General features: G+C 38.9%; 1 protein-coding gene across 1 annotated transcript in view; it reads left to right on the forward strand.

The window, feature by feature from the left end:
• Positions 1-24,835, forward strand: part of CFAP43 (cilia and flagella associated protein 43) — a 3,581,735-nt gene that overhangs the window by 1,168,225 nt on the left and 2,388,675 nt on the right. Inside the window, exon 12 of the mRNA XM_044055952.1 lies at positions 1,043-1,146. Within this exon, the coding sequence (XP_043911887.1) occupies positions 1,043-1,146 (104 nt within the window). The remainder of the gene's footprint in view (positions 1-1,042; positions 1,147-24,835) is intronic.

Below are 24,835 nucleotides of genomic sequence, written 5' to 3' on the forward strand. Positions count from 1 at the left end.
TGGTACCATTGCTGCTATTCTGCAATTTTCACTTTAAGCATCATGCCTGTATTTACTTATTAATGTTTTTAACTTTGTGTTTGTATTTTCAGTCAGTTTTCTTAGCAGTCTGCCACATATCTGATAATTTCTTATGTCTCTTATTGGCAAATCATGCAACTTATCAAATTCAATGTTTGATATAATTCTTTAGCCTAGTGACACAGACATATATAGTTTTCAGTGAGCCTCAGAGTTACTTGTGAATATTGAATAAATAGCATTTATTTTTCTAGGCTCACATCAGTTCCTAAATTCCTCTAGCTGTTGCTTCTTTGCCTTGCTTTTTTTTTAATGGTAAAGGTATTAAATACTTTCAAAACTTTTTCTGATGCAACTTGAAGAAATGTGGCATATTGCACCTTTCCATGTTTCTTAGCTCTTCATCTCATAATGAGGAACAAGTCACAGTTTTGTATCTAGAGTTTCCATTTTTCTACTGAAATTGTTTTGCAATCAAATAATTCTTAGTGGTCAGAGACCGAACATCTTTTCTTTAAAAGAGCAAAATGCTTTGAGGTTTTCATTGGAGTTATGTAAATGAAAAGTGAAATGTCAGTTTTACTTTGAAAAGACAAATATATTTGAAAATGAATGTTATTTCTGCACTACGGAATGATAAGTTAATCAAAATGAACTAAACATGTTCATTTCTAACACTTCTGACCCCATGTATTTATAATATTTAATGGGATGCTCAGTAAAGTCACAGACTACTTATGTGCATTACTATCTCCATTAGGTCTTCTAGGATTATCAGGTGACATTGTATACTCAAAAGGAATTAAGCCCATTCATGAAGCTGCATAACTTCACATTTTACTGTGCTTACTAAATACTTTATGTGAACTGTACTATAACTAGTCACACTTGGATTTCTTGATTCCTAGAAATCTCAGTATTATCATAATTAATTTTTTATGTAAATATCTTGCAAAAAAAGTTTTAGAAACTGTTGCATTAAAATCTGTGTATTTTCTTAGTTAAAGTTTTTCTTTTACAGTTATGATCAAGAAGGACAGTTCCTTATCACTGGAGCAGCAGATGGTCACATGTTTGTTCTGGATGCCAAGCCATCAAGATCGTTTTCAGTCATTGGTTATACAGGTACAGCTTCAGTTTGTGTTGGTCGTCGTGTAAGCATTGTGATGTAAACCCTGTGTCTCATAAGCCTGTTCTTTTAGTTACTACTGGAACCACAACTGTTTTCAGGGTGAAACCAAGCTTCATGTTTTTTCTAGAACTGTTTTGTTTAATTTACAGTATGCAAATTTTATTACAGTGTTTTACTAATTAAATACAAAGTTAATGCATGTAATATAAACAGTGAATTTGCACTATGTTCCTTCCACTGTCCCCTTATATACAGTAAATGACAGTTAGCTTGTTGTATGCAGCAACATTTTTTGTAATGGTCGAAGAAGGGCCCATGTAAGACATGCCTTAAGCCTTCAGAGACTGGACTGGGTAGTCCATTACTCTGCCACCATTTTCTCTCACTTTTCATTCTGTATCACAACAAATTGGAAGGTTGTTTTGAGGTGTGTTAAATGAGTATTATACTACTCCAATTTCAACTTTCAGTTTATACTTCACAAAAATGTGCGTGTGGATGAAAAACAGAAACATTTATTTTTTACACTGTAACTAATACCTTGACTCTGGCTTTCTCAAGTTGAAACAAATAGCAAGAATAAGCACATAATATAGCAAAGAAGTAATTTCCTGTCTAAGGGGATAAAGGAGGAAACCGGGTGCTTTAGGAAATTAGTCATGTGATGTTTAAAGAGCCTGAATTCTCAAGTTGTTGTATCCCTGTGATGATTACAGAACTTGAGCTTGCATGACTTATTGTAGACAAACAATCATAAAAGCTCAGATATGTATTCTTGAACACATTAATAATATTAGAAATTGTTCACCTGCAAGCCCAGTTGTCAAGCAGTTCTGTTTGATTCACAGTGGTGATGGTCATGTGTTAAAATTCCTTTGTTTTTTTCAGGAAGACTCATAGTTACCACATCACAAATGTTATTCAATGTGTCTGTGAGAGGAAGGCAAAGCACATCTTTAAATTTAATACCTTAAAAGATTGGGACATGAATAATGAGTTGCTATTGAAATATTTATTGTTCCATATATTAAGGTACTTTTGTTAATGTTGTGAAATTTACCTTTTCTTTTTCCTCCTGCACCCATTTTCTGACACTGAAGCATTAAAAGTACTGGCCAGATTCAGTGAGACATGCAAATTTGGGTCCTGTATTTATCACAGGGCTACAATAAGCCATGTGAATTCATGTATCTGTCCAGACAGATGCAACAACTGGAACACCCACAGAGATACAGTACCAAAAGAATAAAAGGCCTGAACAATACGTCCTACATGGACCAAGTCAAAGCCCTATCACTACACTCTGTATCCTACAGACTGCTAGGAGGAGACCTGTATCTGGCATGCAAGTCATTCTGTTACCCAGTACTGATGGATTTACTACACATCAGCAAGTCAAATGGCATCAGAAACACTCTGTCTAGGGATCTAAACCTCTTCTTAAACATCAACAGGTAGGGCAGGTATATCTCAAAGAGGATACCGCTGCTCATCATCCACGTAAAAAAAAAAAAAAGCTCATCCATGTCTATATTCAAGTACATTTTGGATCTATGGATGGGAAACAGAAAATTTACTCCAGAACTGCTCAAAGTACTACTAATGTAGAGACGCAACACCTAAATGTTTTATCCCATGCATGGGTCCCCTTAAATTATCTATGGTATGATCCCAGTTATTCTAACTGGAGGTGATATATAATTATCATTCTAAAGGGATCCAGTATCTGTCTGCTTGGGATGAGTCATTCTAAAAAGGTATCCAGTATCTGTCTGCTTGGGATGATATGATTGACAGACCTCAATGCTTTGCCAGAGATGGCCTGCATCCATCACCCCTGGGTTTCCGGATACTGGCTAAGGCTCTTGCCACCCCTATAGTGCTTTTTTTAGGCGATGTTCCAAAGACCAAATTACCACCATAACAGCTATAAATAAATGCAATCCGAGGGTCATGCTGCTCAACGCTAGAAGTCTAAATCTCAAGATGCACTTGCTTGAAACACTCCTCAAAATGGAGAACATCGACATTTGTGCTGTAATGCAGACCTGGTTTAAAGCAGCAGAAAGCACCCCTGCACTACCAAGCTATAACTCGTTCCCATTAGGCTGCATAGCCGAGGCACTAAGTAATAAAAGGTTGGCTTGCTCATTGCTGTTGGTGGTATAGTTTTTTGTTTTGTCTTTTTAGTAGTATCTTGTACTTTATGGCTACGGACCCTGCCAACAATATACCTCGTGTGTTCAGAGAAGATTATTTGGATCAAGGCCAGAGGACTATGGAACAATATGTTACCAATCGTTTTATAAGAATCCTAGGTCTAATGATGGTGAGCCTGATAGAGCCAATATGTCTTTTGCTGACCCTGGTGGAGCAGCTACTACTACTGCTGTGTGGAATCGTTTTCTGGGTAAACGTAATCTTCATTGCCTGAATCTTTTTGATGGTGTTGGTGTGGCTTCTACTTCTTCCCTGCCTGCGGAAGCCTGTAATTTAAGAGATAAACTGGAACGCTTACTTTGTAAGGAAACTAGTGTTCAACTTAACATCTCATATCTACAGTGATACTTGGATCTAAACATTTCTCCTAGGGGGCTATGAGCGAATAAGTCACCCACTACTCCGTTTGACTTAAAGAACCCTGAAGATTTTGTTTTCCGTAAAAGGTGGATTGCAGCAGCCCCTAATTGCTCGCTAGAGTGGATCCGTATATTAATTGATCGGGACCACCTTAAAAAAACGGCAATTGTAACTGTGAGTATGGAATTACAAAAGCTTGTTTCGTGTTCTAAGCTAGATGATATGCTCAAAGATATTAATGGTGTCTTAAAGAACTTGAAGTGAGTCTTGTGGAGCGCAAAAGCTCTAAAGTTAATAGAGACATGAAAGATTATAAACTTGAGCAGGCTTTTCTTTATAAATACAATAGCAAGCGTTCTTTCTCTAACAACAGGAATACTAGTAGTTTAAATAATAGCTCCGCTTCATCAACTGTTTCCTTTACCTTGCCTGAGGGGGCGGAACAAAGCTCTTCTGGTGTTAATGAACAACAAGAAAATTTTCTAGCATTACCAGAATCTGCTAATGCCTCAGAGTTTAAACAGAGATTTCGGAATGATAACCAACAGGCGAATAATAAATCCAACTCGAAGTTTTATGGAAAACGAAATAGAAATGATTGGGGACAGCAGAATAACAATGGTGGTAACTACTAAGGACAATTTAATAAGAAAAAAAGATAGAATTAATGGACAATTTGCTGTGAATGATGTTTTATTATTGAATTTATCTAATAGTGAAGTGTCTGATGTGGTTAAATCTGTGTTGTGTTTAGGTTTAAAGTTGATACCCACTGCTTTGCCCAGGTTACACATTCTCAAAAAGGAGATTTTTTTATTGGGTAGAAAGTTACATCTTAAATATTTTTTAGTAAAATAATTGTAATGATGAATGTTTTGATACTACTTTGGAAGATTCTTTTTATTCATGTAGTTCTGCTGTAGATCATTTTGATGAGAATGCTGCTGAATATAGTGCTGCTAATGCATATACAGAACTGGATACTAGTGCAATTAAGGTTAATAGTCACTTTATTCCCCATATACTAATATAAGTATACAGAGTTATATTTCTACTGTCAACTTTGAAATAGAAAAACATTACAATGCACTGATGTGTAATAAATTTGATGTTCACTTTAATTTAGATAGATCACAATGGATTGAATTTTGTAAATTTTGCAGAGATAGAAACTTTGTTGTAAAGCCATCAGACAAAGGCAATCAAATAGTTATTTTAAATTATGTACTGTATTTAGACGTGTTACATGCACTTAAATGATGTTGAGGTTTATGAAAAATGTAATATTGACAGTTATTTTAAAGTTATTGATGAATATTTGTTGTTGGAAAAAGGAAAATGTTTGGGTTATTTCTCTTCTAATGATGTTTCATAAAAGTTTTGTGTAGAAAACAGCAATTTGGCTGTTTTCTACTGTTCACCCAAGACACATAAAATTCTCAGCAAGTTGACTGGGAGACCTATTGTATCTGCCGAAAAATATTTTTTAAAACCTATTAGCACTTTTTTACATGAGTTTTTAAAATAATATGTTTGGGATTACCTTCATAAGTAAGAGACAGCCAAGATTTTTTAACTAAAATACAGGGCTTTAAATGGAATAGTTCTATGCATTGGTTATGCATGGACGCAAAAAGCTTGTATACCAACATCAGGCATGATGTTGGTGTCCAGGCTTTGTTCCATTTTTTGGGGCATTCTCCCATGTTCCATTTTGTGATTGATTTGGTGGTTTTCTGCTTAAAGCATAATTTTTTTTTCACATTTAATGGGGAGGTCTTCCATCAGCTACAGGGTACTGCAATGGGGGCTGCTTTTGCCCCCATGTATGCAAACCTGGTAATGGGTAAATTTGAGTTTCACAATATATACCATCATAACATTTATAAAACCCAGGTTTTGCTTTACTTAAGCTTTATTGATGACCTCATTTTCTTATGTGATGGCCCTATGGAGGCAGCCTCTCATTTTGTGGAAGGCTTACAAATTAATAATATGGGTTTACAATTTGATGACATTCAGCTTGGTGTGGAGGTTAAATTTTTAGATATTAAGCTTAGCCAATTGAACAATGGGCTACATAATAAATTTACTTGTAGGAATCAGTTCTTATATGGTAATAGTTGCCATCCAGACCACCTAATAAAGATTTTACCTTATAATGAGTTTTTAAGGATACATAGATTATGTAATAGGGATGAAATTTTTATGCAAGAAATTTTGAAATCAGAAAATATGTTTCTAAATAGGGGTTATAAGATGGAGATCATCTTGGAAGCTAAGGCTAGGGTTATGAATCTAAGGTGGCCTAATGCCCAAAATAATATGAAGGCTCAAAACATTAGGGACAGAATGAGTTCTTGGTTTGATGATAACATCTATAATATTTTTACTGAATATGCATCTAATAAGGAAGAGAATTTAAGTAATGTTTTCTTTGTAACTACTTACAATATTATTAGTGACAAAATTGTTACTACAGCTCGTCAGTTCTGGCCCATGTTGTTTAGAGATAAGGAATTAAATAAGTTGTTGCCAGAAAAGTTAAAAACCTCTTATAAGAGGGCCAGAAACCTTAGAGACATGGTTGTACATAATCAATTTGAATTACCCATAATGAATGTTAGTGCTGAAATGTTTACATTTAAAGGCACTATACCATGTAATAAATGTTCTATATGTAAAAATGTGATCAGTAGTTTTAAATATATCAATGGACATCAGTTTTTGGTAAGGGGCAATTTTAATTGTAATAAATGTGGGGTTATATATGCTCTTAGGTGTAATTGCAATAAATACTACATTGGTGAGACCAGTAGAAGTTTTAAAGTCCGTTTTCAAGAATACCTGAGAGACATAAAAAATGCTAGATTAGATAGCCCCTTGGGTAGTCATTTTTCTGAATTTCACAGTTGTAATCCCAATCATATTATTGGTTGTGTTTTGGAAAAAATTGAGGTATCTTTGGGGGAATTAGTAAATCTGGATACTAAGTTATGTAAAAAGGAAACACCATATATTTTAAAATTCACTACTCTGGAACTTCTATGGTTAAATAAGGAATGTGACTGGAAGCATGTAATTTAAGTGATTAATTGTAGTGGGTGTGACTTGTAAATTTTATGTGTATGTAACTTTGTTGTTTTTTATGTTGTTTTACTCTTTGAATGCTGCATAGCCAAGGTGCTAAGTAATAGAAGGTTGGCTTGCTCGTTGCTGTTGGTGGTATAGTTTTTTTGTTTTGTCTTTTTAGTAGTATCTTATAACTCATTCCACACCTTTCAGCCCCAGAACATGGACTGAAGTTCCAAAGGCTGTGGTGTCTCCATATTCATAAAATATATGCACACCTCCAGATTAGTAGCCCAGCATAATGCAGCTGAGATACTTCAGGTGCAACTAACATTGGGTAAGACAGCAATTCAGGTCATAGCCTGCTATAGGTCCCCAACCATGTCCCAAGACTCTCACTCCACGTTTCTAAGCACCCTGGAAACTATTAGGGTCCAACCCAATACTCTCATACTAGGTGACTTCAACTACCCCTCCATCAACTGGGAAAACTACTCATGCACCAATACACTGGCCCACCGCTTCCTGGAATTCATCAGTTCTAATGCCCTGGACCAGCTCATTCTTACCCCCTACTAGAGGAAGCAACATCCTTGACCTGGTTATTACTAACATGGGCAACCGTTGCACTACACCAATAGTCAGTTCCTCCCTGGTTAGATCCGACCACAAACTAATCACCATGGAAATCCACATCTCACCCACATCCCCCGCAAAGGTAACCACCATGAAAAATTTCTCCAAAGCTGACTTTGAGCTCCTAAAAACAGAGGTGGCTAGGTTCACGCACCCATGTCAATGGAAAAACAGATGCATGACTGCCAAATCATACACCAGTGCACTGTACGAACTAGCTATACCCAACAGAACCAAGATGCTCTCCTCCAAAAAAAAGGAAGCCAATCTGGTGGTCCCCTGCCATCAATAAACTCTACAACAAAAGGAAAAAACTGTTGCAGAAAATGGTGAAGTACCAAGACTGGAAAAACTCCCTTATTAGCCTCAACAAAACGTTGAAATCCCTCATGAAAACCTTTAAAGCCAGCTATGAGGGCAGAATTGCAGCAGACACTAAAAACAACAACAAAGCCTTCTATAGTTATATCAAGAATCTCCAAGGCAATACCCAGGTTTGCTTTGAGTTACTGCACATTGGTACCTCCTATGCTGAGCCAATAGATATTGCCAACATACTGGCCAACAGATTCAGTGCCAGATTTACCCCCAAAGGACCAATCACAATAACGGAGGAATGCCAGACACCCAGCATTACTGCAGCACAGGTTAAAGCTGCATTGTCCAAGGCCAAGAATACAGCTTCCATGGGACCCGACAATATCCCTGGATGTGTTCTGCATGAACTACAAAGTGAACTGGCAACACATCTATGTGCCCTGTTCAGTCACAGCCTCACCTCAGGCCTTGTCCCTACCAAATGGCACACTGCTACAGTCATCCCTCTCCATAAAGGTAGAGCGACTGCAGACCCTGGGAATTATTGCCTCATTAGCCTGACGAGTCTTATGTTTAAGGCTATGGAGTGCTTCATCATGGACCTAATTAACAAGGATATAGGTAATCTCCAAACTCTAGATCCCACGCAGTTTGGTTTTGTGAAAGGTAGAGTATGCCTGCTCAACCTGGTTGACTTCTTTGAGTCAGTCACCAGAGCTGTGGATGAGGGCAAGGCAGTTCATATAGCTTACCTCGGTCTGGCCAAGGCCTTTGATACCATTCTCCACTCAGGACTTCTCGATAAACTCACCAAACTAGGCATCAACCCCTATATCACTAGGTGGGTTGCAAATTGGCTCACAGATAGAACCCACAGTGTGAAAGTAGCAGACTCCAAGTCAGACTGCCGACCAGTGACGAGTGGAGTCCCACAGGGATCGGTCCTGGGTCCTCTCCTGTTTGGCATCTACTTCTCATAAGTCCAGGACAACACGGAGGGACTCTGCCTAACCAAGCTTGCAGATGACTGCAAGCTGTCAGCCATTATTAACTCCCCAAGTGATGTAGACATCCTACAGAAAGGCCTCACTGAGACCAATGACTGGTGTCGAAACCATGGCCTTAAGCTTAATGCCAAAAAAATGCGTCCTCATCCCCATTGGGAAAAACTCAGTTCCCAATAATTACCACATCAGTGGGAGCCCACTGAACACTGAAGGCGTTATAAGAGATCTGGGGACACAGGTTGACAGCAACCTCTCCTTCGACTACCACATTGCCACTCTGGTCAGAAAGTCCTTCTGTGTGGCACATCTCATTACCAAGGGTTTTGCATCCAGGAAGAAAAGAGGTAATTATCTCTTGCTATTCTTCCCTCATTAGGCCAGTCATCGAGTATAATTATTAATGCCCCATTTGGCATATACCTCACTAGACACATGCAATAGCTGGAAAGGCCCCAAAAGTACCTCATGAAGAGGATCCTAGGCCTTAAACACATGTCCTACATGGACAGAATCAAAAAACTCCAGCTATTCTCTGCCTCATATCGTCTACTAAGAGGCGATCTCTGCTTGACTTACAAAGCCATGTCTGACCCAGCTCTGTTAGAAATGCTACATCTAAAGAAATCCCATTCCCTCCACACCACATGCTCCAGAGACCTCAACCTCATTACCCCAATCAGCAAAACATACTGGAGGGACAGGTTCATAACCCAGAGACTGCCCATGCTCTGGAATAGACTTTCCATACATGTCAAGCAGAGCACCTCATTGGCCCTCTTCAAGAGAAATCTTTTTGAGTGGATGGAAAATAGAAAGTTCACCCCGGGGATCACTGCAGTGGCTTTACTTGATAGAGGCACTGGGAACTAACATTGGGCGGCACGATGTTAGGGCACTTCTATGGGCTAGGCTTGTAAAGGCTCCAGGGCCATTAGCCTAGTACACACCTATGAACCTATGAGATGGGTAAGACCAGTCCAATAAATCACCAAAAGAGAAACTGACTAGGCTTAAGATGGCCTTCAAGGGCTGTTAGCCTAGTACTTTACCTCTGAACCTAAGTTTCGAGTGACTTTTTGCTATATCATGAACCAACTGTTGCTGTGCTTTTCAGCTTAAAAAGGTCATTGGGCTGAGTTATTAGTTACAGTTTAAGAAATAAGAGTTTCATTGTTTTAGGCACAGTTTATTGTTTTTGTGAGGTATGAAGTAACAGTTCATAGGTTCATACATGCATACTAGGGTAATAACCACATGAGGCATTTTAAGCTTAGCAATGCATCCCAGATATATCTGACAAGTTTAGGAACATTAAGATTATCCAAAGGGGTATATGCAGCCAAGGGCTTTGGTGGTCAAGTATTTACAGGTTGCAACATAGGTACCAGACCAGGGATGAATTCCGATTCACCATCTACTGGTGCTACATGTTGTGCTTGAATAAGGTTAGGGAAGAACTCTGCTTTACATGGATGGGAAATCTGTTCTGGAGAAGCGGTAGTCCCGCGAGACACATACTTGCCCCTCTAGCATGTCCTGTTTATGTCACAAACAAGGTTTAAGTTCCTAGACTGGATAATTCTAATGTTATTTGTTTTGCAGTGGCATGACTTGAATTACACCCATAGATCACCCCTCAACAGCCTGTAAGCGACTGTGTACAGGTTTTGGGCTTTGAGGTGATCTGCATAGGACAATTTCTTTACTCCCTGTATTCTTTTTGACAGGAGCCTCTGTGTGCATTCCAGTTGTTGCATGTGCCTGGTCAGGTACATACCGAAGGGGATATTGTACCCAGTAATTAGTCTGATGAGGCTGAATACAGTGGAATGATGAATTTGTGGACCTAGGTGCCATACCCTTGGTTATAAGTTGCACAGCATAAAATAATTTCCTTACTTTCATAGTTACATGATGGTTGAAGGCCAGGTCACAGTCTACATGCATCCCCAAATCCCTAACTACTGGTTCTGCTGTTAGGGGTGTGTTGCCAATGAGGTAATTACCAGGGGTAGACAACTTCCCAAAGGATACTAGCATTTTTTTGGCACTGAGTTTTTGATTGAGGCTCTGGCACTAGTTATTTGTCTGAATTAGCCCTTCTTGCAATGTCTTGGGGGTGATTCTATAATTCTGAGGAAAGTCAATCATCTTCAGCTCCCTTGGAGGAGTTTTCTTTAAAGAAACTATTTCTAGGATGAATGTATTTTTGTTGGAACAGGTGGGTGTTCCCCCTGAATTGAGGAGATGCTATAATATGTTGCAAGTGGATTTTTGCCAGCCTTTGAGGATGTGTTAAATGCTGCCTGTAATAACACTGACTCTCAACCTTCAGTCCCCCCAAAAGGCAGATAGACTTTATAAACTACCTCAAGCTAACAACTTCTTATTTTCTCATCTTAGATCTGACCCAGCTGCCATTTCAACCTCTTTACCAGCTGGAAATAAGACTTTTAGACAAAGCTAGCCCTTCTCCTGGGCATAAGGTAAGGTATTGCTCAGATATAGTAAGAAAATATTCTCTTCCTCCACCTTAGAATACAGAATTCTTAACTATCAAACAAGTATTTGGAAGTTTATTCTTAGTTGTATAGAATAAGGGAGTATTCTGCCACAAGTTTTTTTCAAGATGTAGCCCCTATATGAATCCTATTATTTCTAATATATCTCAAGTATTTAACCATGCTTTGAAAAGTGTGCATAGTGCCACTGCACAAGAGGTATGCCTGGGTACATAACCAAAAATGTGTTGATTAAGCAAAGCCTGAGATTTGAAACTGTAATTTATATAAGGATGTTTTCTTTGGCCCTTCTGCTACTCAAGTCTTCAGGCAATGAAATGAAAGTGGGAAATTCATTCGGGGAATTTCTAAGATTTTCAGGTCCCCCATTACAAATCTCTCAAATCCAGTACTCCCCTCAAAAGGCCAAATAAGCAATCCCTACCACTTCCTGGAAAATAGAGAACAAAAAAGAGATGGCAGGTGAGGATCAACAAAAGCAGGGATCCTTGCAAAAAGGGGACAGTCTAATCTTTTAGAATAATTATGCCAGCCGTCCCCCCATCCCTATCTATCCAAATCAGTACCAGGAGATGGCTTTTAGTATTCCCCTTTGGCAACAGACTGTATAAGGCTTGTGGGTGAAAAATTGGTTCAGGAGGGTTACATTTGGCACTGGATATATACATATACATACCTTCTTTCAGAGGAATTCCTCCCCACCGTCTGAACCAGAGTTTTTTCCCTTAAGTTCTTCAACACTTGCTGACCTTAGTACCTTTAGATCAAAGAGGGGAAATTCTTTTATTTTAGACTGTTTCTTGATCCCTAGAAACAGCTTTCATAGAGACCAGTTCAAGATCTTTCCTTTCCAAACTTATTTGTGAAAGTAGAACAACTCAAAATGTTGACCCTTAATAGAGTCTCTTACCAGTCATCCTTCTTTTGAGTTTTGTGGTGACAATAGCTCTAAAAGATGCTTATCATCGCATCTTCATAACCAAAAGTTTCAGGAAATTTCTCAAATTCTCTGTGTTTGGGTCACATTATTAGTTCTTTGCAGTACTCTTTAGGTTATCTGCAGCTACATGGGTGTTTACAAAGTGTCTAGCTCCAGGGATAACTCATTTCAGATTGCAAGTCAGTCACATATTTCTTTATTTAGATTACTTATCTTTGCAGAGTCTTTTCCCAGATGCAGGAGTCCTTAACATGGGTTTCTTGTCTCTTTACCAATTTGGGGCTTCAGAAAAATATTTAGAAATCCTCCTCCACTCCATCACACAGGATTTTGTTTCTGTGCTGCTTTCTAGATACTTTTGAGCAAAAGACTTTTCTTACCCAGGAAAAGGTGGATTTTTATCTGGAAACTTTCCTAAGCGTCTCCAATCAATCTCAGACTTCGACAAGATAATATCTCGGGATCTTCAGGTTCATGGCTTGTATGATTGTTGTGATTCCTCTTGCAAGATTTCATACAAGAAAATCAGTAGCTTTTAAAAAAAACACATGGACTCAACCTTCTCATTCTCTGGAATTTCAGATTCCAGTTTTGGGCTTTTACAAAAAGAAACTGCACTGATGGAGAAAAAAACATGCCTCAAAATCCATATCTCCCCTTTCCTCCTCTTGTCCCAAGTCAGTCTGTAATTATAGATTCTTCTGATTTTGCATGTGGAACAGTATTATGGGGATGAAGTTGCTGCATCTATGGAACCCTTTAGACAGAACAAAGCATGTAAATGTAAAAGAGGTTTTAACTGTGATCTGTACTATAAAATCTCTTCATCATCTGTCACTATACTGTGAATCCTACAAGTGATTACAGACAAAACCTCAGTGATTTGGTACATAAGCAAACAGGGGACACCAATCCTTACCCTCTTTGCTGGATTGCTATGATGGCTTGGGGAGGTAGTTCTTCACTGTGATTTAACCCACCAAATATCTTACACTCTGTCAGAGGAAAATGTAGTGACGGACAAGCTGAGCAGGACCAGGATAGACCCTCTTAAATAGAAATTGAATAGGGGGGCTTCCTGTAATTGTACCAGTTGTGGGGAATACCTCAGGCAGATATGTTTACCTCCTTTCAAAACAGACATCTAAACAAAGTCTGCATTATGACTCCTTGCAGGCAAGCCTGGAAATGGGTGCACTGTCATTTCCTGTGGCTGGGGATGTTCTGTAGTGCAGTTCCACCCTTTACTCGGATTTCCAGGGTAATTCTGAAGATTCAGAAGGACTTCCCAGAAATCATTGTGGTGACTCTCTTTTATCCTAGGCAACATTGGTTCTCCCTTCTTATGGAATTGGCAATGGCAATTTCTTTAAGCTTCTTCACAGAGTAGATCTACTCACACAAGACAAGGGGAGTTTGGTAGACCCCAGTCTCAAATAACTTCAACTAACTTCCTGGGTGATTCGGTTTTGATACTTTTTAAACACCTGTTTCATGAAGATGTGCAACAGGTAATAAAGGAGGTAAGAACGCCTGCTACTATGAAATCTTGTATTGGCAAGTGGAAAAACTTTTCTAGTTGGTGCCTAGCCAATAACCAGGGCTCTGTTAGGGACTATGTACCAATTGTTCATAAATATTTGTTTGAGTTACTTTCCTCTGGCCTTTTATAGTCCTCTGTCAATCTTCATCTAGTGGCCATTTCAGCACGCTTGCCCATCGAGCCTCCCCTTTCTTCTCTGGTTTGGTAAAACAATTACTGATGAAACTTTTGCATGTTCAGCCACCTAGAAAACTGGTTACTCCTTCTTGGGATCTTAGCTTTGTGCAGGAGAAGTTAACTATATCTCTATTTGAACTGGCTCAACAGACTGATTTAAGGTTTATCACGTGGAAGTGGAAGACTATACTTCTTAGCTCTGACATCTGGAAGAAGAGTATCTTAGTTGCATGCTGTCATGGTGAGTGATCCCTGTCTGGCCTTCCACAGAGACAGGGTCACAATAAGAACAAATCCTTAGTTTGTCCAAAGCTGTTTCAGAGATTGCTTTGAATCAAACAATCAAATTCCGAGTGTACTATCCAGATCCTCAGAACCAGGAGGAAGGGATTCTCCATACTCTGGACATGCATAGGCAGCACAGCTACTGTCTTGATGGAACTAAGTCCAATGGAAAAGCAAATAAGCTGCTTATTACTTATGATGGTACAAAAAAGGACAACCCATGTCAAAGAAGAAGATTTTGAGATAGCTGTTCTCAGTTGTTGATTTTTGGTTATTCCCACCATGGCAAATGTGTTCCAGGCAATATCAAGGCGCATTCTTCTAGATAATTGGCATCTCCAGTGGTATACTGGAAAGGGGTGGACTACAGAAGCATTCTAGAGGAAGCAACATTGCCCTCTGTACATACTTTTGCAAAGCATTACAAATGGGATTCCTCTTTCAGGGTCAGGACTGACTTTGTTAGGACTATTCTGCAGGGGCTGTTGGTCCCTTATCCTTCCTCCTCCTCCCAGATTGGATAGACTTTGGTAATCAACCCTTACAGCTAAGGGCTACTGCAGCAGTGAGAATGAAAGACATAGTATGGCTGTGTAAGTTACACTTAACACAACAGCATATGTTTGAATTCTCCACTGCTGCAATAGCGCACCCACCCTTCACCCCCCGATTCTGTATATAGTTAGTTGTTGAAATATAAAGTTATTTGTTACTGTTTGTATCTTATAGAGGTTTAGGATGAGTATCTCTTTCTCTGTGCATGGGCAAGAAACTCTGACTGCTTATTTCCCTCCAGTGTTCCAGTGGACTAGCCAATCAGCAGTCAGAGTGTAGGTTTGTGAGGGAGATAGGGATTTGTGAAGCTGAATGGTCGTTAAACTATCCTGGGCATGATACAACCAATATAGCCAAAGACTACTAAAACAGTGAAGAATTCAAGCATGTACTGTTATGATAAGTGCAGCTTGTATAACTGTACATTTCCCTAAGAGATTAAATAGGTTTGGTACATGTGCTTTACAATTTGAATATGGATGATTTTCTCAAATATTTTAGCTAAATTACACACATTTGGTAGTGGATGTAAGGCCTGTGGTTGAGTGGGTGAAGAGAACTTTGGGCAAAGAAACTATAGTAGCTTGTTTAAATTGGGGATGGGGGGTGGCACACTTGCAGACTGAAAGATTCAAGTTGTGGTGGGTCAGTGGTTGGGCTGATACAAGTGACCATTCTCAAAAATTTGAAATGTAGTAAAGAGCCTGTACAAGTTGATAGCAATTATTCCAGCTTAGAGTTTCCAGACAGTGCTGGTCTTGATTAAGTGGAAACAGAAGAGTGCATAAGGCTTCACTTGGCTTTGGAAAGGAAATAGGCCCTTGGGTATTCTGAGTGTTAATAGAAACAGATGTCCTAGGGTGACTAAGGATGGATAATTAGAGAGATGGGGAACTCTGTATGATCTTATAGGATTATAGGAGGTTATAGGATTATAGGAGGTTACTAGGCTAATGGCCCCGTCCTGCGGTAGTGGTGCTGCGGTAGCGTTGTCGCCTCACAGCAAGACGTTGTCCCATTTGATTCTCAGCTAGAGCGTCTTCTGTGTGGAGGCATGCGTGAATGGGCGTGCCTACATTGAAGGTTGTGCGTCAGGGCTGGTAAAAATCCACTACCAAACATTAGCGGACCAGAGTTCCGCTGTGGCGACCCCTAACCGGGATAAGCCGAAAGACACAACAACTAGACTAATAGTCCCAGGGCCCTTACAAGCCTAGCCAAGTTCATCCCATGTTCCCAAGGGTGTCTGGTTCAAGCAGGCACTAAAATAAGCACTTATTGCCCCTGTCCAAAAGGGACACAGGTGGAACCCCTGGGGTGAATTTCTGGTTATCTATCCAATCATCCAAATTATGTTTAAATAGGGCCAGTGAGGGGCTTTGTTTAACATGAATTGGAAGCTTGTTCCAAAAGTGGGGCAACCTCTGTGAGATAAATCTGTCTCTCCAGCAAGTACTGTTGATATCACATACCAGGTTAAGGTCCTTTGAGCGAGTGACCCATGTGTCATTTGACTTGCAAATGTGCAGCATTTCCATTAAAGCTGGGTCAGAGATTGATCTATATGCAAGGCACAGGTCTTCTCTGAGCAGTCTGTATGACACAGAGTAAAGTGACAATTCAGTCTGCCCACATAAGGCATATTTTGAAGACCCTGAATTTTCTTTTTAAGGAACCTTTGTGGTCTCTCCAATTGCTGCAGGTGTTTGGAAGAGAACATACCAAAGGGATGGTTGTAATCTATTATTGGCCTGGTGAGGGAAGAATACAGGAGGATTAGAACCTCTTTTTTTCTGGAGGCAATGCCCTTACTTATGAGATGTGCAATATAAAATGCCCTTCTTACCACTGTGGAGACATGGTAATTGAAGTTAAGGTTGCTGTCAACATGTTTGCCCAGATCTCTCACCACTGACTGTGTGCTTAGGGTATTGCTATTGATGTGGTGGTTTGCAGGAACATCACCCTAGCCGAAGGGGATGATCATGCATTTTTTTGCATTACGTTTAAGACCATGACTTTAGCACCAGTCATTAGTCTGCGTAAGGCCTTCTTGCAGGATGTTGACTTCGCTAGGGGTTTCACTGATCACTCCCAGTTTGCAGTCATCAGTGAACTTTGTTAGCCACAGTCCTTTAGTTTTAGCCTGTACTTCAGAGAAGTAGATTCCAAACAGTAGGGATCCCATAACCAATCCCTATGGAACACCACTGGTTACAGGTCTGCTGGAGGAGGTGGAGTCCCCTATTTCCACCATTGAGCCATTTAACAACACACCTGACAATATATGGATTGATACCCTGTTGGGAGAGTTTATCAATGATGCCTGAGTTGAGGATTGTGTCAAAGGCCGTGGCTAAGTCTAAGTGGGCCGTATGTACAGATTTGCCCTCATCTATGGCTTTGGTGGCAGTCTCGAAGACGTCCACCAAGTTTAACAGGCATGATCTCCTCTTGACAAAGCCAAACTGGGTGGGGTCGAGTATTTAGAGATTTCCTATATCTTTGTTAATTAGGTCCATGATGATTCATTCCATGGCCTTCCAGATAAGGCTGGTCAGGCTAATGGGTCTGTAGTTCTTGGGGTCCATGGATCTACCCATTTTGTGCAAAGGGATGATGATAGCTGTTTTCCATTCTGCTGGAACAAAGCCAGTACTTAGGATGTGATTGAAAAGTGTGTCCAATGGTGATGCTTATTCCTGTTTTAACACATGTAGAACACAGCCTGGGATGTTGTCTGGTCCCATAGAGGCTGTGTTTTTGGCCTGGGAGAAGGTGTTTAAGTCCTACTGCTCAAAGATACTAGGTGGGGAACAGGTGTTAAGGATGCTTTGGGTTATATGTGTTGGGGACAGAGGAGTGAAGTTTTCACTGAACCTGTCAGCCAGTAGGTTTACTATATCCGCAGGTTTTATATATGTAGTACCATTAACTACAAGTTCGATGCAAATCTAGGCCTTACCTTTGAGGTTATGGATGTAACTGAAGAATGCCTTGTGGTTATCCTTAGTTAGGAAGCTAATTTAGATTCAGCTTTGGAGGACTTCATTAGGAATCTTATTTGCTTGTTTTAGTTGGGGAGGGAGTGTTTTCAGTTTTGAGACCATTTCTTTCTACTCTCAGACAGGTACATAGATTAGTACTAAGATAACTGCCCTTGCGAGCCATTGTAAGCCCAGCCAATTATCCCTTGTGAGACTCAAACCCTGCACCTTGTGTTTGTAAGGCAAACACCTTAACCATTAGGCCACCCTCCCTCCTCTTTCTCCTGTTGTATAGCCTATTAAAGGTAGTTGTCCACCAGGCAGGTTTGTTTTTCCTTGAAAATCTTGCTTTGGTTCTATTAGGTATGGCAGAGTCAGTATAATTATACGGGTACTTGTATAAAGCATTGGTTTTTAACTCAGCATAGGTGTCTGTTCCATCAGTGGGGGGAGGAGCTGTGAAGCTATTTATGGCATTATTTATGGCATCACATAAGAGGTTGTAATTGGTCTTGCACAAGTTTTTTAGTCTAGTTATTGCTAAGGGGGGGGGGGGTTGTTATAGTTACTTCTAGCGAGACTGATTTGAGGTCAGATCTCACCAGGGATGGCCACATACTTGGGTGGTGCATTGGTCCCCCATGTTGGTGAGCACCAGGTCCAGAATGTTTGAGCCCCTTGTAGGTTTGTCAACCAGCTGGTCCAGGGCATTGGATTTAACAAAGTCCAGGAATCTTTGGCCAAGTGAGTTAGAAAACATGTTATTTACCCAGTCTATGGATGGGTAATTAAAGTCACCCAAAATCAGGGTGTTTGGTTTGATCTTAATTGACTTAAATCGATGCAAGTAGGCTGAGTGGGTGTCTTGATTCATGGAGTGGGTCCTATAGTTGGGAGTGACCTGAAGAGGGGTCTTACCTACAGTCAATTGCACCTGAAGTAATTCAAGGGACTTTGGCTGTTTAACCAATCTAGAGGTGTATTTATCTTTAATGAATATTGATATACCACCTCCTTTAGTTCTCATGCCTTTAGTTTGTGGTCTGAACGTGTGGAAGGAAATGTAACCTGGTATAGCTGGGATGATGTACACAGCCTTAAACCAGGTCTCAGTGACTGCATAAATGTCAGCATCTTCCAGGGTGAGCACTGCTTCGAGGGAGTGCAGTTTCTGGTTTAGACTCCTAACATTTAGCAGCATAACCTTGAGGTTGTTTTTAGAGGGTATTTTTACGTTGAGAATTTTGATCTTGTGACATTGCCTAAAAAAGGCACCATGGGGGTGACAAGAGCCTTAGGCAGTAACTGAAATCCCAGGGGTGACAGATGAAGACCATCTCTGGCAAAGCATCAAGGTTTGTCGGCCATGTCATCCCAGGCTGACAGGTACTGATTTCTTATCCAGGAATAACTGATCCCCTCTCCCAGTTTTATCTGACTGATCAAGCAACCCAGCAAGAGATCATCAACACACCCAGTCTTTGCATTATAGTTTGTTGATTATCCATGCTGTGCATCAGACCTTATCATATCTACACAAGCCAGAGGGGCAGGCAATGCACCATCAGTATCTTGTCCTAACTAATTAATGCTGTGGCAGATGAGTCAACTGATCTAAATTATCTAGTGAGGTGTTTTAGGGAAATAATGTGATAAAGTGATTAACAAAGATGTATATAAAGGAGCTTATACTTGAGTGTGCCAAAAGGAAAGTAATGTTTAAATTAATTGGAAGATTATCAGCATGTTTGATAACAGTATGCATCTTTCCACTGCCAGCAATCGTATTAAATAATAAACATTAGTAATCAGAAGATTCTAGAGTAGCAGCAGTACCTTTAGTTTCCAGATGTTTGTCGTTGTTCCTTCAGTATCAGTTAGGCAGCCTACATGTTGATTCTTAATAAAAGCAGTTAATACAATCATTTTTATAAACATTAAACTATGTACTTTGACATAGCAAATGTTAATTGTCAGCCTTTATCAAAAAGGAGTATCCACAGTGAAGTTTTCATTTATTCTTAAAACCAGGCATGTGTAATCATGCTATGTTAACTTAAAATAATTTTCCATTCCTTTCCTTGCAGATTGTATTCACTAAATCAATTAGGAAGATAGTCCTCAATCGCATCAGCATGAATAATTTCTTCTAATTTTTCTTTATACAGCAGAACTTGTAGTCTACAAACTAATGAATGCCAGTTATTCAACGTGTCAGTCTGACTTGTAATTGCAGTTAGAAAAGCATACACCAAAAGTACAGATACATCTAGCTTTCCCTTCTAAATGTTTATGGGTCAAAACATATTACACATTTGCCCAATGAGCAGCTGTTAAGTCAATCCTGTCTTTGTCTTCTCTTGCTGTACTGAATAATAATAAAAAAAAAAAAAAAAAAAATCCAACAATACATTGGACATAAATAATGTCATCATTCGTCAAAGAGACTATCAAATATCAAAATGTCATTTCAAATGCCTCAGTTGCATGGTGTCAAATACCAAATCATGTTTTCTCACACACATTAAAGTGCAGTTGATAAGTACCAAAGTTTTCATTAGAAGCAACAAAACTACTGCAACCAATCCAAGAAATTACTGGCTCACGACGCGAAATCACACCAATAATTTATTCAAAGACAATAAAATGCTAAGCATTTTTGTCTGATATATTACACAGACTTCATCAGATAAAAACATCTTTAAAACCGGTGCCTTAAATGCATTATTCAAATCACATAACTCACCCTATTGAACATGAACAACAGCTGCTAGCCATGTTTAATCGGCATGGCTGTGAATTAATGGAGCTCTTGATTAAACACAATCTTAAAGAGATGGAACTTTTGTATGCTAAAATTAAACACCTGGATAAATCTGTATATGATGATATAATGTTTCAACAAATTCAAAACCAGTTTTTGCCCATCTTTTCTGATATTAGCAAGCTTTGTGCAGATATTCAGCAGCGTAAAGTGAAAAAACTAGCACATGATTGTAATGAATACCTAGAAGGCAAAGCTTATACACAGCCACCTTCTAGTTAATACAAACTTGCCCAACAGGAGTGGCAGCATGGGCAGATTAATTTGCAACAGGATCTACAGGATGCTGATGACACCGAACAATACCCTTTAGAGGATCCACCCCTCAGGCATTTGGATTGGATATGCAGCATTAGGGACTTTACCAACAAGGACAATGCCCAGAATACACCGAATGGCCAGGATTTGTCCCAGAACAGATGGGGCAGATAGAATCAGCAGAGGCACAGAGGGTGACTTTCTTTCATAAACCTGACATTGTTTTTAACAGTGTAAAAGATTTTAAGATTTATAATTATAGTTAATTTTGCTTTAGTAGCACGCATATGGATTTATTTTGTAGGGGGCGTTCTTTCTTTCCTGCCAAGAGATTAGACATTACTAAGACCATATGTGAATTGAAATTATATGCACGTAAATTAAAGTTAAATTTTTTGATGTCCAGTAATGATAGCATTCAACTTGCACCTTGTTTATTTCATATTCTGAGTACTTATAATCTCAAATTGCATCCAGCTCTTCAACTTTTGAACAGGTATGAAGAATGGTTATGAGATACCTGAGATCTCTGATTCCACAGATGTTCATCGTGTTACACTGCTGCAGTCAGGGAGGACTTGTAGCAACGCTTTTTATGTAATCCGGTCATCGGAAGTTCCGACGGCATGGTGTAATTGAATTTTCTACCAAAATAATGTCAGACAAAATCAAAGCGACATTTAATAGTGCGCTTGTTAAGCCTAGCACAAAACCGACAACCAGTGACGTTGTGGTCTGGGCCTAGGCATGGAATACAATAGGAGTGGAAATCCTTATGAGGTATTTGCTTCCCACAAGAAATACAGTTATTAACTTTTACTGACATCGGTCTGAGGCAAGAAAAAGTTTCCCCATTGGGATACTTAGCTTTGTAGAAGACTTTGGTTCTGGATTTGGAATGAAAATCTCAGGAGTCGGCCGACCGGCACTTGCGAACTGCTTCTGCTTCGGGCACCACGCGGCAAGAAAAACTGAAGAAAATGGCGTCAGTTGCATCTTATATACCCCTGTCGCACTGACGTCAGGGAGGAGGTGACAGCAACTGACGCCGGACCAAGACTTTGGAACTCAGGCCGACTGGGGAACCACCTGACGGCAGGATAACCCAAGTGTAATGACTGCAGCAGTGTTTACACTCGAACATCTACATTTATGGTAGGTACAAAACTGTACTTTCTCTTGTCAGAATTTGAATCTAATCCAATGCAATATCTTGAAGGAACCTAAGGAAACAGACAATTTACGGATGATGTGCCCTGATAAAGGGGGAGGACTTGTAGCAATGCATCAAGTTGATTATGAACAAAGCATGCTCAGTTTATTGTATGATCTTACACTGAAGTTTCTTTGAATGAAATTCATGCATCATATCATAAAATTGATTGATTGTATTATGACATGCTTATGCAAGGTGAAGTTAATATAGATGAATATAATTTTTGTCCATAAAAGAACCTGGGATCCCTAAGGTCTTTCATGTGCCTAAAATTCATAAAAATCTGGCAAATCCCCTGTTTTGTCCTATTGTGTAGATACAGGGACATCTAAAATCAGTTATGCAGCACACTATGTGGATAAATAGATACATTCCTCAATAGTATAGTATATAGTATTCAACATAAATGTAAGGATTACTGGGAGTTCTGAAAAAGAGTAAATCAATTAGAAAACACAGGGAACATAATTTTTCAAACCATTGACGTACAAGACTTATTTACTTGTATCCCCATAACACTGGTTTAGTGTTTTTTTTTTAATATCTTATAGAAAAAACTGATATCCCACAAACCAAAATTAACACACTTAGTACCCTAATGGAAGTGATCCTTTTTTACAATTATACGTATTTTGAAGGACATTTTTTCCACAAAACTAAGAGGGTTGCTGTGGGAGAGGAATGTGGTTCACTATATGCCAGCTTAGCCATGGTGATGTGGGAAGATTAATTTATTTTCAGTAGTCAGGTTAAATCATCTTGGAAGCTATATACCCACTTCCTTGATGATAATTTCATCTCATGGGCAGATGACTATGTTAAAATAGAGGAATTCATCACATATATTAATAATACAACTACTTTTCTTAAATTTACTTAGAATATTTGTAGTGATGCAATTTCATACTTGGATGTCCATCTCCAGAAAAAGTCTGTGTTGGGTGATGTTCGAATAATATCCACGATTTACAGGAAACCCAATTACTCAAATGCACTTTTATGCTACACTAGCTGTCACCCCCTCCATATCAGAAACAAGTGGTGGTTAAAGGGCAGCTCGTAAGAGCTGCAAGAATGATTACAGATGTTTTGCAGAATGTGTTCCTTAGCAGAGGGCATCCATTAATGTTGATGAAGTCATTGAAAGCTGAGGTTGTTAGAAAGAGACTAGCAGGTATTTATATACTTGTATTAAATTACGAACAAGGCCCATAGAATACCTTAGATGATGGAAGCTGTAATTGTCACGAGAGTATGAATACCCCAAGTACAGGAGATGGCTCTGCAGTTCCAAGAGTTTCTTAACAACACAGTTTTATTGCAACATATTCTGTGGATAGCCCTGAGATCAATAACATTATTAAGAAAAACTGGCAGTTACTTTCTAATGATCATATTTTGTGTAAGCACCTAGGTGAGGCTTCTGGTATCGTATATAAGAAGGGGAAAAGCTTTAAAAATATTTATGACCGTATGGGCTCCGTAAGTCATAATATAGGGGTTAGGACCAGCATGAAGAAGTGTGGTGTGTGCCCACAATGTCCCTTTATTCTTGAAGTGGATTCTCTTATCATTAGAGAGAAAAAAAAGGTTCTTATAAAAGGAAAATATAATTGTCAAACAAGAGGTATAATATATGCTGCAATTTTGTCAACAGTGCAGCAGTTTTTACATAGGTGAATCTGAGCATAAGATCAAAGATCATATTTATGAACATAATTATGAAGTTAGGAAGGAAAAGATCACCAGTGCGTTGTTCAGACATACAAGAGTTTCCTAAGCATCAGTTTCTCTTTTTTAAAAAAAATCAGTCAGTAACCCAGGGGAGGTCTCTGGAAATTACAAACGGAAAAAAAGGAATTGAGTTGGCCATTGTTTTTAAATGCATCAATCCCTCCGGGGCTCAATGACACTTTGTCGATTAAGTGTTTATTAAAACATAAGTCATACGAGAGATAAATATTCTTTAGGTATTTCAGTATTCTTATCATATTTTATGGTATTGCCACTTTAATTTATTTATTGTTCATGCTTAATAAGGTGAGTCATGTGATTTGAATAGCTCATTTAAAGAGTGGATTTTAAAGATGTCTTTATCTGAAGAAGTCTGTGTAATATATAGAACGAAATCGCTTATCATTTTATTGTCTTTGAATAAATCACTGGTGTAATTCCAGTATTGTGAGACAGTATTTTCTTGGATTGGTTGCAGTGGTTTAATTAGATATATTCATATTATGAAAATATTGTCTGTCATACATGCAATTGTTAAGGGGCAAATCTTATTACTCAGACCTGTATATTATAGCAATGGTGTATGACATATACCTTGTCAAAAAATCTGATGTATCCATTTAGGTAATATGCAAATTGTTATTCTGTGTGTAACCTTTGTTTCAGTCTTGGCTTATGTGATGATACTTGAGAGTTTAGTAGTCACACTTAGAGTAAATATTATAAACAAAAGCCTAATCTATATAATCTTAAAATTATATGTATAGCTGTCCTTCTGATGTTAAATCAACATACTGTCAATATCTTCTGTTTTGATAAACCGATATTCAGTCATTGTGCTTCAAAATGTCATACTTTACTGATACCATTATGCACTTATATAAACCTATTCTTAACTTGCATTTTTTCCCTAGTGTTTAATCTATTGCTTTCTAATCCCATGCTCATACTCTGCATTTACTAAGTACTAAAATCATTGTTCTGAAATACAAAATAGAGTATGAAAATGTTATTCTGTCACCGTTGTT

The sequence above is a fragment of the Protopterus annectens genome, chromosome 14.part0 (assembly GCF_019279795.1).
Source record: "Protopterus annectens isolate FY-2018-M chromosome 14.part0, PAN1.0, whole genome shotgun sequence".
In the NCBI taxonomy this organism is placed as follows: domain Eukaryota; kingdom Metazoa; phylum Chordata; order Ceratodontiformes; family Protopteridae; genus Protopterus; species Protopterus annectens.